This window comes from Antedon mediterranea, chromosome 8, assembly GCF_964355755.1.
Source record: "Antedon mediterranea chromosome 8, ecAntMedi1.1, whole genome shotgun sequence".
Lineage (NCBI taxonomy): Eukaryota > Metazoa > Echinodermata > Crinoidea > Comatulida > Antedonidae > Antedon > Antedon mediterranea.
The window spans coordinates 24,157,333-24,174,271 of NC_092677.1; the positions used below are offsets into that span (position 1 = coordinate 24,157,333).

Below are 16,939 nucleotides of genomic sequence, written 5' to 3' on the forward strand. Positions count from 1 at the left end.
AGATTTGCACATTTACATTTGAGGGTAACATCTTTGCACAAATGTGGTTGTTTGCACAAATGTGACTTTTGGCACATTTCATGGCTCAACAAGGCCTAGAGCATCCATTTTCAGATTTTCACCAATGTACATAGCATCCAATTTATTTAACAAAAACTTTTCAAGATAGTCACTTGTATCATTTGTATTTATTTATATAGTTATCACATCGTATTATTTATTCTACTCAGGTACAAAACATATCTCAAAATTGTTAACAATTTTGACAATAAAGTTATCTTGTATCTTGTATTTTACACCATGGCCCATGTATCTCAGAACTTAATCAGAAAACAATGATTACTCACTAAGGTCAAAGTCTTTATAATAACTAAAAAAACTCTTTAATAAATTGATTAATCATTTTTTCCCGGGCCATTACACCTTATACAATGTGTATACATTTAAAATGATGGGGTTACCTCTGTTTATACTGATATGTGGTGAGATATAAGAAATCTTGTGGGAATATGTGATTTGGTGCATGTTAGTATGTTGTGAGAGTGATTACAACTTATTATATTTGCCTATCATGATGACCAAAACTAGACGAATTATAGGTGATCATTTTTATCATTTTAATGAAATTAACATTTTTTTAAACATGCACGTACGTTAACATACGATCGTAAGTCGATGTACGCCATCCTATGACATGATGCATATACACTTATAGTGCTGAGTTGTACATATTATGTGTCATATACAATATGTACAGTATATACTGTATATCTATATACAGAGTAGCATAGGTGAAAGTACGGGACCCACATCGTGTTCACATTTTTTGTGATGTGCTCATGGACATGATGATGTCATATCACTAAACATATTTGGGCATATCACTGCCATATTTAGGCACATCACACGTTTTTGTCAAACTAGTTTGATAGTGTAGACAGAGCATTAGATGAGAGGATTCTTTTTCCAAAATCAACTAACTCGTGTTTACTTGTGTGAAATGACGTTATGCTATACCCATTTCATCCTAGCCCTCAAAATACTGATACTGGTCTACAATTTATACCAAAAATGTCAACACAACACTTATAACTTCCAACCATCCTCCATCCAGAATTTTTTTCCTTCAAATTTATTATTTGTTTTTAACAGTAGATGCTTGGCCAGAGTTTGTCATAGTTTTTTTTTTATCTATAGAAATTTATTAATTTTAGCAGTTGAGCTGAACTCTATGTAAAAGTGTTAATAATTGTAATTTCAGCAGCAGTCAGGCAGCCATTTCAACTGGCCTATATTCTCCAATAAGTACACATCTACTTGGCTTCTCTGCTTTATTCTATTCATCTTTTTTATGATTCATAATTTATACTCTGACCTTTACAACTGATGTCACACTACAATGCATCCAACCTATGTAAGACACTTAATAATAATTAAATTACTATAAAATTAAAATGTTTTCCATAAATTAACATATTTTTATATTCATTGTATCAGTTCATTTTATTTATTTGATTGAAATATATAAGATATTGAATAATATAGTACAAATAATGAATGTTATCAGTGCATGGTAAAAATAATTTCATGAGGTGAAAATAGAACATTTCATCTTTCACCAAATGAAATTATTGTTCCATTGTATGAAGGATCATATATAGCAGGTTAGGCCAAGGCCTATCCATTTCAGAAGGCATCGCTCCAATTTTGGATGCAGAGTTATTATAGGCGCCGCAAACCCCAGGTTGATTTTTAATGTGATCAGTCAATTAGCCCTTGTGTCACACGTTGTTGCTCATTGTGTAACAAGAATGAACTGGTATATAACGAAATGCACTCAAATTATAACAAAATTGCACTCGCATAACGAAATTGCACTCGCATAACGAAATTGCACTCGTGGTGATGCACTTTTTAATATCATGTGACCCATCCTCCCAATCAACTGACAAGAATCTACTCAGGTGTGTACAATATAATTTCTACATTATCTATATTTTAACCATATGGATTTAAAACCTTGACAGTCTGGATTGAGTCACAAGTATTATATTTATACAAATGTGTTATGTACTATATGTAATTGTATTGTACTGTATGTTATTCAGTCGTAATTTTCATAAGTAGGCATTGTTCTTTTGTCAGCATTATCCACAATAATAGTACTTGCTATTGTTACTTCCAAAACTAGAGAAAGAAAAATACAAATATTTTTACCTAATAGACAGATTCCTTTGACCTCTCTGTGACCTGAATGTGTAACATAAATGGTAGCTGAAAGTTGCTTGAACGTATATTGTTTTTTTACTAAAAATTAGATTGTTTGTATTGTAAACTACCTTTTTATTATTTTCAAGGTTGAATTTTTTTATAGGCCTCAGTTTAGGTTAGCGTGGCTTGATTTAAGATGTTTGCGCCAGAATAATGTGCCTCTGTTCGAAATCTACCTCTGTTTATGATTATCATTTATTGAATATTGACCTGACCGCTGTATGGGGTTAATGTCTGAGATCGTCTTCTAGTCGGATCATACATGAAATCTTTGTCTCTCCAATGTTACAAACCATGAGAACTTTATCTTTCCAAGATCAGATCGTGAGATCTTCATCTATCCAAGATTTTGTTCCCATTTAGGTCCAGCAAAGATAGATGTGCTTTTAACATACGTCATAACCCATCATATCTTTATAAATGCTCTCTTTTTTTCGGTTTAATGTCATGCCTAGGTAAAATTGATATAGAACTTTACTGTTTTGCCTTATATATCATGATTGATAACATCATATGATTTCTTAAGCTTGGTTTTGACTAGGATTCAACGCAAAGACGTAAGTAAATTGGCCACACAGTTTGATTGATTGATGTGATTGGTCAAATTACTTGCATTGCGCTTACGTCATTGCGTTGCATCCAAGTGGGAACCGAGCTTTAACTTTATTCTAGGATGCAATGCAAAGACATAAGTAAATTGACCACACAGTTTCAACGATCCATCATTTGTGATTGGTCAAATTACTTGCATTGCGCTTACGTCATTGCGATGCATCCAAGTAGGAACCGAGCTTTAACTTTATTCTAGGATGCAATGCAAAGACATAAGTAAATTGACCACACAGTTTCAACAATCCATCATTTGTGATTGGTCAAATTACTTGCATTGCGCTTACGTCATTGCGATGCATCCAAGTAGGAACCGAGCTTTAACTTTATTCTAGGATGCAATGCAAAGACATAAGTAAATTGACCACACAGTTTCAACGATCCATCATTTGTGATTGGTCAAATTACTTGCATTGCGCTTACGTCATTGCGATGCATCCAAGTAGGAACCGAGCTTTAACTTTATTCTAGGATGCAATGCAAAGACATAAGTAAATTGACCACACAGTTTCAACGATCCATCATTTGTGATTGGTCAAATTACTTGCATTGCGCTTACGTCATTGCGATGCATCCAAGTGGGAACCGAGCTTTAACTTTATTCTACCTTACGTAATATTTCTTTTCATTACTATATCATAGCTAGGTTGTTTTATTGCGCTACTGTGTATCCACAAAGATACATCAATCACAGAAAGGTAGTGTTCAAATTACACATCATTAGCAGTTAACATGGTGTCATGAATGTTACATTACCATTACACCTGTTATCTGATCATGTACATTCAACATACTGGTATGCTAACTGTCAGCACCATGTCATATTATCTCTTAAGCCTCTTTCGCACTAGACTTTTTTTTGTACAAGGCTTCTGCTTGAATATTAAAATTTAATCAAAATAAACTACCATGCAAAGACTTTCACTCAGTGTCACTGAGACCGCTGCAGTCTGTTGATTTGCGTCAACCAATCAAAGGGCAAGAATCCAAAATCGTTCAAAAGTGAGCCCTCATAGACTCTCTTTTCCCAGACGTTTTTTGAGTCCAGCAGATGGGACCTATAAATTATTCGAGTTTTACAAAATATCGAAAATGTCAGCCTTAGATAAATAGCTTTCGCATTGATAAAGCTTCTTATTGATTATATCCTCTGGGGTTATAGCTGGCTAGAAGCGCGCGAAAAAAAAAAAACTTATTCGGACTCTAAATCGTCTACACAGTAATAATCTCTAGTTACTGTTGAAGTTGACCAAGCCAAGAATGTTGGAGACAGCAGTAAGAGTTTTCTTAAATCTGAACTTTCTAAATTCCACATAACATGAATTGCAGCTTATAACAGTCAGGAAACCATTTCACTGTACATAGGCCAACATACATTGTCATACGTGGTGTATGTTAATTGGCAACGCCAATAGTCTACAGTAGGTCATATGATCATGAATTATTTCAAACGAAATTCATACAACATACCCTCATAATTTATCAATGTTTTTTTTATTACACTATGTAAATTTTCCATTAATAATATGATGTTCTTTGTATCATGTTAAGTAGGCATTACTGATATTTTATATACCAGTATGAATTTGAATGAAGTGTGTATAAATAAACTCAGTGAGTACTGTCATTCATAACTTTAAAAAGTACAGTAGCAATAACCATGTTAGCTTAAACCCGATTAACACCTGTACAACACAATGTATTACAACATTTAAAAAGTGCAGCAATAACCATGTTAGCTTAAACCCAATTCACACTTGTACAACACAATGTATTACAACATTTAAAAAGTGCAGCAATAACCATGTTAGCTTAAACCCGATTCACACCTGTACAACACAATGTATTACAACATTTAAAAAGTACAGCAACCACGTTCTTAAACCCGATTCACACTTGTACAACAAATGTATTACAACATTTAAAAAGTGCAACAACAACCATGTTAGCTTAAACCTGATTCACACCTGTAGAACACAATGTATTACAACATTTAAAAAGTGCAGCAATAACCATGTTAGCTTAAACCCGATTCACACCTGTACAACACAATGTATTACAACATTTTAAAAGTGCAGCAACCATGTTAGCTTAAACCCGATTCACACTTGTACAACAAATGTATTACAACATTTAAAAAGTGCAGCAATAACCATGTTAGCTTAAACCCGATGCACACTTGTACAACAAATGTATTACAACATTTAAAAAGTGCAGCAATAACCATGTTAGCTTAAACCCGATTCACACTTGTACAACAAATGTATTACAACATTTAAAAAGTGCAGCAATAACCATGTTAGCTTAAACCCGATTCACACTTGTACAACAAATGTATTACAACATTTAAAAAGTGCAACAATAACCATGTTAGCATAAACCTGATTCACACTTGTACAACAAATGTATTACAACATTTAAAAAGTGCAGCAATAACCATGTTAGCTTAAACCCGATTCACACTTGTACAACAAATGTATTACAACATTTAAAAAGTGCAGCAATGACCATGTTAGCTTAAACCTGATTCACACTTGTACAACAAATGTATTACAACATTTAAAAAGTGCAGCAATAACCATGTTAGCTTAAACCCGATTCACACCTGTACAACACAATGTATTACAACATTTAAAAAGTGCAGCAATAACCATGTTAGCTTAAACCCTATTCACACTTGTACATTTTTGTACAACAAATGTATTACAAGATTTAAAACGTGCAGCAATAACCATGTTAGCTTAAACCCGATTCACAGCTGTACAACACAATGTATTACAACATTTAAAAAGTGCAGCAATAACCATGTTAGCTTAAACCCTATTCACACTTGTACAACAAATGTATTACAACATTTAAAAAGTGCAGCAATAACCATGTTAGCTTAAACCCTATTCACACTTGTACAACAAATGTATTACAACATTCAAAAAGTGCAGCAATAACCATGTTAGCTTAAACCCGATTCCCACCTGTACAACAAATGTATTACAACATTTAAAAAGTGCAGCAATAACCATGTTAGCTTAAACCTGATTCACACCTGTACAACACAATGTATTACAACATTTAAAAAGTGCAGCAATAACCATGTTAGCTTAAACCCTATGCACACTTGTACAACAAATGTATTACAACATTTAAAAAGTGCAGCAATAACCATGTTAGCTTAAACCCGATTCACACTTGTACAACAAATGTATTACAACATTTAAAAAGTGCAGCAATAACCATGTTAGCTTAAACCCAATTCACACTTGTACAACACAATGTATTACAACATTTAAAAAGTGCAGCAATAACCATGTTAGCTTAAACCCGATTCACACTTGTACAACAAATGTATTACAACATTTAAAAAGTGCAGCAATAACCATGTTAGCTTAAACCCGATTCACACCTGTACAACACAATGTATTACAACATTTAAAAAGTGCAGCAATAACCATGTTAGCTTAAACCCGATTCACACCTGTACAACACAATGTATTACAACATTTAAAAAGTGCAGCAATAACCATGTTAGCATAAACCCGATTCACACCTGTACAACACAATGTATTACAACATTTAAAAAGTGCAGCAATAACCATGTTAGCTTAAACCCGATTCACACCTGTACAACACAATGTATTACAACATTCAAAAGTGCAGCAATAACCATGTTAGCTTAAACCCGATTCACACCTGTACAACACAATGTATTACAACATTCAAAAGTGCAGCAATAACCATGTTAGTTTAAACCCGATTCACACCTGTACAACACAATGTATTACAACATTCAAAAGTGCAGCAATAACCATGTTAGTTTAAACCCGATTCACACCTGTACAACACAATGTATTACAACATTTAAAAAGTGCAGCAACAACCATAACTACAACAATACACTTTATTACAATACTCTTTATTTCAATTACGAGTTCATTTCTTTATAAAGTACAATTTAGTCTTTTACTCAAGTGATCTTTTGATGTCTGAAATCTTCAAAGAATAAAGGTATCATTCAGACTTGAATACCATTCTTTATTTGATTGGATGATTAAGTCACATGTGTTTGGATTTTTTCTTTTGGCAAAAGAACTTTTTAATGTTAAAACCGTAGTCTATTAATGATTGTTTATGAATAGAATGCTTAATCAATGTAATGGTTAAGAAAAAAAGGTATACAGTATGATAACCAATCAGCGTAAACTGAGGTCAACATGGGTCACATCAGATCACCAGCTAAAAGTTCAATCTATGTATACGAGATCAGGCACATGCCAAGCTTAACTACTGTATAACACATAACGTGCACAAGTAAATTTTGCTGAGGTGGACGATTAAGTGAGTTACCCCATGGGAAGGGGCATTAAAAGAGGATTAGATGGATACAACGATATCAACATTTAGGGCTATTTTGATGCATGTTTGATGTGTCCGTGTGCTGAGAAACGCACTAGAAGTAGGTCATGTTTGCCTAGCAATGACATTTCTGACTACACAGCCTACAGGACGTCTTGGTTGATGTTGAAAACTTTTCTGTATCATAGTCTGATTAGCTTCGCTTTAAACCAATCCTAGTTTCTTAGTTAAGTGGGCCCTGACAGGCATGTGATCAACTTTGTCTAGTCATCCTATGTCCTCCATCTAGCCTTGTCAATCAATTGATCTATTTCCTTATTTGGATATTTTTCCCTTGCGATTGTCAGTTGAAATGGATGATCGATAGACATTTGATAATTCTAACAGTCCTTTCAGGATGTAGAGATGAATTCACTTATCCAGCCACTTGTGGGGATGAAGTCAAACGTATTACATAAATGTGTTCAACCATGATTTCTTTGTGTTAAAATAAAAGTAAAATTCACATTTAAAATGTCCAAAACGTATTAAAAACAGGGTAAAATGTGCATTTTTTCCGATTCCCAACTGACATTTTGAGTGGAATGGACCTATTATTACTGGTTTTGAATTTGCTCAATATTTTCAACCTGCCTGTAATATTATATGAATGAACGCAAAGAAAATTAACTACTTATCGCCTATGTCTGCATTTTCAATTTATTCCAGTCAACATTAAAGTGTCGAAAACCCAATAAATATGACAAATATTAAAAATCTAAAATGACAAGTACATTAATTTAATAAGTTTTGCTAATTTTGTGGTTAAATACATTATACTTTAAAATCATGAACTAGAATTTTACTTGCTGATAGTAAATGAAAAACAAACTTTTGAATTCAATATGTACATTTAAAATGCATGTCTTTAGTTCATACTGTAGCTATAGGCTCCAGATTAACTAAGAAATCTGGGTACCATACTTCAATCAGGAAACTGCAGAGCTGCTGAAGGGGACAGGGTCAGCAAGGTTCATCAGGCCTGGAGACATGGTTAATCAGGGATTGTGACTTGTACTGTACTCTGGAGACTTGGCATATTCCAATGTGCCACTGTGCCCTTTGACCAATGTACTTTGAATATTAAAGACAATATGTTTTCCAGTTCTATGTACTTTTATTTATTGACTTATTTATAACTGACCCATAACAGATGAACCTCTTGTTTCATCTGTGTAAAATTACATTTTCAATATTTCATCAAAAAGTGCATTCATTTTTACACTATATATATATACTTTTATTTGACAACATGCATTAATTTATTAATATTTTTCTCTTTTTGTCCGCAACATTTTCTGCCTAATCTTATTTTTTACTAGTTACAATTTCATTAAATTAAATTTATTTAATAACCATATTGATGTTTGTATTTTCACAGCCATCGGTAAATGAAAATTCAAAGATTAAAGAAAAAGGCGAATCTGTGATTGTTATCGACAGTGATAGCGATAGTGAGAAGGATCTTGCAGCGCGTCGTAGCCATGCTCATCTGCAGGCATCTGTTCCTCAGAGCGTGATTCAGGCTCGTCCATCACAAAGGCCTGCTAGTGTAGGCCGGCCAGTGAGTGTTGGCTTACCAACCAGCGGTACTAGGCCTGGGAGTGCAGGACGCCCTCAGTCTTCTGGTAAGAAACTATTTTCTTTGTTTTAAATTTTTTTAATCAAAAAATACTTTTTTTTCTATCATTTGTTAGGGTGGAATCACCAATGGTAGGCCACGAAAACATAAACATCAACTTCCAGCAATGTTTTGGCACTAAACGTTAAAGACACCTTCCCTACAATTTGTGACGTTTTGTTAAAATAATACATATATATTACTTTAAAAACATAAAACCAGGTCATTTCTTGTCTTAAATGTACGTTTTGTGGTAAATTAAGATAAAAAGTGAGAAACAATGCACTACCTAAGTAGCTCGCGTCGATTGACCTCTCGTGAACGGTCTTTAGGCCTAGCCTAGGTAGGCTTAGTTTTGTAGGCCAAGCTGGTAAACATCGGTAACGTACGAACATCATACGCTAGCTATATACCTAGCCTGACGTATAGTTGCTGCATTAATTGTCTTCCATTTTTGCGAGACTCCGTTGATACAAATTGGGGAAAAACCGGTATTTTCGCTGAAAAGTTAGGAGTCTTCCATTTGTTTTGGCCTCACGATTGATCGAAAAGTTGGTGAATTACATAAGAAAAACCAAAATATCAATCCGCTCAAAATGCATTTTGGGATTTATAGCGGGCTGCTATAATTATTAGATTCGACTTATTTTTCACATTTTTAACCATTTAAAGACGAAAACAGTTATCGCAATAGGACCATATAGTATTATTTTTACAAATAAATATTGTTTGTGATCTTAAAATAGATCTAAAAAACATAGGGAAGGTGTCTTTAAAGGGGGATTCTGGGTTTAAAATTGCTTTTAAATATCGTTTATTTATTAAATAAAAAATATTATAACAATATAGACATTTCAGAATGAAGAAGTAATAATGAGAAATTAAAAAAATAAAATTTCATATACATTTTAGGGTAAATTCATGGAAAGTCTGTTTTTTAGCAGCTTAGGGAAGCTCATTAATATTCATGAGATATTCACAAAATCACGTCACCAGTGGATTCCAAACTCGCGACGTCATGTACGTTGTGTTTGTCAACTAATTTACATCTCTCTCCCCTTTCAAACGACGACCACCATTGTGATCATTGTGAAATACATTTTTTGTAGATTTTCTAAGCTAGGCCTAAAGTGTAATAATAACAGTAGTAGCATATATTTATTTGACATTTAATGAAATACAAAATTTAGTACAGATACGGAGTCATAAATTATACTATTTTTATACCTCTATAGTACAGATCGTATTATCGGCTTCACGTACAATACTACTCTAGGCCTAGCCTAATAATAATATGGGCGAGAGCCATTCTGACTAGGGATTCCATGCCACGATGGCTACGTTCAAACAATGGGGCCTATGGGCCTAGCTAGCCTACTAGGCCTACTAGACGATTGGCCCATAAATAACAAAACCCATCCTATCAACCAAACTCCTAAACAATCTAAACCTAAAACATTCTACAAAATCGGCTGTAAATATTGAAGCAAAACAAGGTCCGATCGCCGTCCACACGTATGGTGTCCCGATCGTCTAAGTAGGCCTAAAATAAATAGGTTTAGTTTACTCTCCAAAAAAGCGGATACTCATGCATCAAGCTGCACAAGCAAGTAGACCAGGTAGTAGGAAGGAGACCTAGCCGATCCGGCCCAGTTAAAAATTGAGCTAGCTAGTGTAGTAGACCCTATGCGAATTGATACTACCAGGCCTTTTACTATAGGCTGCACTACACAAATATTCCAACTCTCTCATTTGAGCTATATTATCTATACCATTCCGGTAGGTCGAGTCGACCTTCAATCAAATACTGTACATCGTTCATGTTGTGATTATAGACGGGGCCGTATACTCGACCCGACCAGTTTGGTATTGTTGTATCTGCTTATCACGTGACGATGCCAGGCATGGGCAGCAGAGAGCACGTGTATCGTCGTCTCGCTCGATCCTCAGCAGGAATGTACAGTATACGTTACGCTTCATTGATTTTGATTTTTCCCTAAGTCGGTGCGAAAATCGGCAAACGTAAAGTGCAAACATATCTAATTTTTCACTGTTTTGATGAATTTTCATAAAAAATTGACTTTATAAATGGGAAGACCGACTAAAATTACATCAGATAAGTATAATTTTACAAAAGTAATTTATATGGTTTATGATAACGAGTCGTCGGAAGATGGAACATTTCACGAATTTCCTATTTTGTAACCACAGTGTGATTTTGCCGTAGCTGCACTTGTAATCTGGCCTGATTTCACAGCCTTCGTTCTGCTTCACTGGGCGCTTATATAAATTGAAACTTTTACCGTTCAAGAGACAAACAAATATATTTTACATTTTTTACTATTTATTTTAAACCCGGAACCCCCTTTTAAGATTTTGAAGGTTAGGTGATAGGGGTTGAAGTACAGTAGTTTGGAAAAAGCAACATAAAGATTTACATGCTTTGAAATAATTCTTAATTCAAATTATATACAGTACAATTATTCTAATTACTACTGATGTTTTGTCAAAATAATGCATATTACTTTTTTTTAAAAACCATGTCATTCCTTGTCTTAAATGTACTTTCTATGATTAATTATGATAAAAAGTAGCTTGCGTCGAATGTTCTAATTGTAGACATAATTAGCCCTAAACTAGCTACTGTAGGCAGTTTTGTAGGCAGTTTTGTAGGCCTAGCTGGTAAACAGCGGTAGTGTATGAACACCATACGATAGCTAGCCTGACGTTGTCTTGTTACTGAATTAATTGTCTTCCCTTTTTTTTGGAAGAATTCGTTTATGGTTCTTCAATTTGTGTTCCCTTCACGATCGATCAAACGTAGTGAGTGGGTGCATCACAGCCAATGGATTTTTGGTTGAATTTAACTATTTGTTTCGTCATTTTAGTAAAAACATAATTTTTTTTTCTACGAAAGTGATTAACTTTATTAAAACTACAAAATAACCTGTTTAAAGTCTGATTTAATTAATCTTCATTTTTCATGTTTTTGGGGGACAATACATGTGATTATATTTCTGGCACATTGCTCACTAAATCATTTAAGATTATTGCATCCCATAATATGCATTTCACATCCTGTAATAAAGCTCCTATAAATCAGAATGCTTCATAATTTATGACCTTGTAAGTATTATTTAGTATTATTATTTATTATTTATTATTTATTTAATTTTTATTTTATAATTTATGACTTGCATTGAGTTAAATGGAAAGGACAGAAACTATTTGAGTTGTTTGTTTTTATTGTGGTTGATTATCAGTCTGGCTGCAGTCAATAGTTTGATTACCCACTGACCTTTGTCTGACCCTAGTAATTTGGCCTTCTCAACCTTGACCTCTATGCCTTTCAGTGTGAAATTGATGATTCTGTTTTTTGTTATGGTTGTGGATTAGCACTCCTGTCTCTCATGGATGACAATTAATGTGCAGAGAATAATATGATGCTGTGAACTCATTGTGCACGCATCATTGGTCGATGGTTGTGGGCAGTAGACGCAATCACTATGTTCTCGTTAACATGCTGCATTTAATGATGTTTGTCTATGTATGCAAATGTTTTCTACAACATGTTTAATTTTATTGAGAATTTCTAACATGCCTTGTTTTTTACAAATTCTGCTCTATATTGAATTTTAAATATTAAATTAAATAAAAGAGTATTTATTGTGATTAAAATGTTAATACAATGTTTTTTTTTTCATTTAGTTGTTATAAACATGAAGTAGTTATTATTATATTATTTTTTTTTTTACAAACTCTTCTACATTTTTATGAGTTTGTTACTATTTTACCATCTATAATAATTAATAAATGAGAATTTGTTGAAATTCTTAAAAATGAACAGTAATACAATTACACTGTCATTGATCCAGGAAAAATATATTTCTAGATTGTAAATTATAGGTGGCACCATTTAAAAGTAGCAGATAGAAATGGGAGACCACAGAGGGCAATATTGCTATTTCATTTCAGCTTGTTGCTGACAGAATGGCGTCTCAGTAAATACCACAGTAATAACAATATTGATTTAATTGCAATTATGACCCACTTCTTCACCCAATTAACTAATTAGGTGATATAATTAATATGCATCACTGACTATTAATTATCAAATCTTGTACGTTTATTTAATTTTTTTTAAATTTTATTTATTTATTTTTTTTAAGTCTGTATCATCAAACTTCATCATTTTTTTTTACTGATTTTTCAGATTCATTTTGTAAATGCATGTTTTTTTATTAATATCTAACCAATAAGTGATTCACCAAGTACAGAAAAATATTACCCATTAACTTCAAACTATTAGTTTCTTATTTAACTAGAAAGCCACTCTGAGAGTGCATCCTGTAAATTTCTCCTACATAAGATTTCTCTGGAAAAATATCTACCGCATACTGTATATATTTTGTTGTGTGTGATTTTGGCTAATTTCACTACAAGCATGTGTATGCGAGTTTGGTGTAATGGTTATGTAACAAGTCTTTCAATTAACAATAGTTTCAGTTGACTAAACAATAGAACAGAAACGCCAAAAACAAACGGGTGAATTTTAAAAAGAAAATAGGTTTTTTAAACTATTCGCATCAAAGAACCTGTACATTAAATCTAATTAAGTTTTAAAATTACAAATCACAAATTATAACTCTTGCCTCTTGTACAAACAATTTTGGACAAGTAGTTCTGGAGAAAATGCCCTTAAGACCGCTCTTCTGTCCTATCTTTTAACACTAGCAGGTCTGAAAATAATAATAAAAAGTGGTCCAGAATTGGGAATGTGGCCGGATTGCCTCCAAAATTGAATGGAGTGGTCCTTGATCACACATCTATCTGTATTTTCATTTTGGTAAAGATAGTGCAATAACTTTTTGAGTAATCCTGAATAACCAACAAACAAACACTAACAGACAGACAAACACACGTGATCGATTGCATATACTTCTATGGCAGAGGTAAATTAATCTTGTGTGATTTTGACACTCTACAGAAAGAATCCCACCTCATTATTATTATTATTATTATTATTTATTGCCAAAAACCAGATACAAACAAACAAAAACACAGAAACTAAGGTCGTGTTTATACAACACCCTAAATTTGAACACGGCTTAAATTTTTAGCGTGTTGTTCGGACCGAGGTCAATCCACCTTAACGTTTGCTGTTATACTAGAAATCACGATACCGTGTTTTATACCGGAAGTTTCATCAACACGCAGTGCATGCTAGGATAAAAGGTAAAATCGTTGATCGCGCTTGAATTGGCTGAGTTGTCAACAATCATCGTTGCCTCCTCGCTGTCCGATGTATTCGCGCGGTTTTTACCATTTTCATTATTGTATTCGTTCACGTTTGCATTGTTGTTTATTTTGTTCTCGGTTCATTTAAATTAATAAAAGTTATTTTAAGGGTTTCATTGTTTCATCTATACACTATGGAAGAAGATGCCATTTCTGCGATGTTATTTTTTATTCTGTTTGGAGTAGGAAACGATAGAGGCCTACTAGGCCTACCACTACGAGTTGGCCCCACTAGGCTAGGCGTAAAAGACGTGGTAGGAGGATGATTGCTGGCAGCGAAGCAGCAATAAATGGGCCCAATCTTGTTAGCAATGTCGCATGACATGATTGATATTACGACCTAATTTAACGAGAGGTCAAAATATACCCTGAGGACACTTCCAACACGGTAACGGTGACCGGGAATTCACCAAATTTTAGGATTCAGCCAAGTAGCCTTTTTTGCAATTAAAATCTCATTACACGGAATCTCTTTGTTGTTATACAACACACTTTTCGTAGGCGTGTAGAATATGCGTGTAATAGCGTGTTGTATAAACGCGCCCTAAGGGAGTAGGCAGGAACCTAAAAGTGAACCTAATCACTATAACAAGAGTTCAGGTTCCGTACTCCCAAAGTAACAACAATGATATATAACCTCATTTTTACATACTGACCTTTTTTTTTTCACCAATTTAAATAATACAATAATAACAATGGTAGTGCCTAATAATACGATGTAAAAAAACGAAAAGCAGAGTAACTATTTACACCACTTTATTCTTCAGCACTTGAATCTTCCAGGAGATCAAGTGAAAAAAAGCATGTGACTATACTATCCTACCAAAATAAGAAGACGACAAGATGTTGCTTAAGACTCTTTTAAATTATCGATTGATGTTGCCTCTTTAATAGCTATGGTGGATAGTCAATTACCCTCTTAGGACAATTACTCCCTAGGAAAACCACCCTCTAGCTACCCGCTAGGAAAATTACAATTGGCCCATAGGACAACTATACAGCTTTGGACAACTACGATTGGTAACCAAATTAACAAGCTGCTTCTTTTGGTGCAAATTGTATTGTAAAATCAAATTGTGTGGGCGGTGTACCACAATATTTGACATGAATTTATTAAAATATTGACGTATGTACCTAAGATTTGTAGTCTATTTTGTAATAAGTGTATAGCGATATTTATTTTTTTTTAACTTCTAGGACAAACTATGAAAACGATTTCCTCAATTGGCACAGTTAGCTATGTTTTTATAATAGGAAGACTAAGAAATGTATGAACCTGTCAAACGGGGGAGAGAGAGATTGATTTTCAAATCGTCTAATGTAATCAATTGATTAATAGTGTAGTTTATTTTTAATCTAATGTAAAATTCGGAGGTTCTTTGCTGTAGAATACGAATGGGAATATAATTAAATAAGTAGAGATGTTTAAGTCATAATAAACACATCATGGATATAATTATTCTTTAGGTGCTAAAATCGTTTATTGTCCTATTTTCTCAGGAGTGGGGAGAAAATGTAAAAAACAAATCAATTAAAGTTCTTCTATGAAGTAGTAACAGCCAAACCAATATTCCATTATTACTGGACTTGTAGTAGTAAACGTATAATGTCATTAAACAGCATGACATAATCTCTTACGGTAAAACATTTGTTTTGAAAAAAGAGAAAAGAGAGAACAAAATCGGGCCAATTCTATCGATATTAAGAGGCTGCTCCAGTCCCACTATCTTAAAACTACCCTCTAGTCTAACTGCTATGCCCCTAGGATAACTACCCCTCTAGAACAACAACACTCTCTGAACAAATTACGATCTTGTAAAACTTTACTGAACTTCAAAACATAGGGAGAGAGATTGACCTTAAATGAAAGAATGTTTGATTGACTGGTGTAGCAAGGTAAACTGTATGTTCCTAGATTTATATATGGCATCTTCATGTCATACAAGAATAAAATGAGCCTACCCTTTTATTTTTCAAGATTAGAATACGTTTTAATAATTTGATTCTTGTTTAATGTAAAATAACTGCTGACAAATTCAAAAGCTTTCATTTAAGATCAATCTGCAGTTGGACTAGAGGGTAGTTATCCTAGGAGGGTAGTTCTCCTAGAGGGTAGTTGTCCTAGGGGGTAGTTGTCCGGGTGGGAGTTGTCCTAAGGGGGTAGTTGCCCTAGAGGGTAGTTGCTCTAGAGGGTAGTTGCCCCAGATGGTAATTGTCCGGGTGGTAGTTGTCCGGGTGGTAATTGTCCGGGTGGTAATTGTCCGGGTGGTAATTGTCCGGGTGGTAATTGTCCGGGTGGTAATTGTCCGGGTGGTAATTGTCCGGGTGGTAATTGTCCGGGTGGTAATTGTCCGGGTGGTAATTGTCCGGGTGGTAATTTTCCGGGTGGTAATTGTCCGGGTGGTAATTGTCCGGGTGGTAATTGTCCGGGTGGTAATTGTCCGGGTGGTAATTGTCCGGGTGGTAATTGTCCGGGTGGTAATTGTCCAGGGAGTAGTTGTCCGGATACAATATTTTGGTGTCATATGTGACTACAGTATTTATAATATTGTTTTGGGCTGTCAGATATCTTAGATTCCACTGTACTACGCTAGCAATACGTTACATCAATTTAAGCTTTTATGAACATAGTATGCACAGCATGTTGGTATGTGAAATTCGACTTCCAATGGAGTGAGCCATCTATCTCAGCAAATTGTGTTCAGTCACTTCAGGTTTCTGTGTATTCATTTCAGTAGTGAGCCCTCTACA

General features: G+C 34.1%; 1 protein-coding gene across 1 annotated transcript in view; it reads left to right on the plus strand.

Moving 5' to 3' along the window:
* Nucleotides 1–9,259, plus strand: part of LOC140057206 (uncharacterized) — a 137,208-nt gene extending 127,949 nt beyond the window's left edge. The window contains exon 4 of the mRNA XM_072102770.1: nt 8,651–9,259. Within this exon, the coding sequence (XP_071958871.1) occupies nt 8,651–8,923 (273 nt within the window). The 3' untranslated portion in view covers nt 8,924–9,259. The remainder of the gene's footprint in view (nt 1–8,650) is intronic.
* Nucleotides 9,260–16,939: the final 7,680 nt, after the last annotated feature.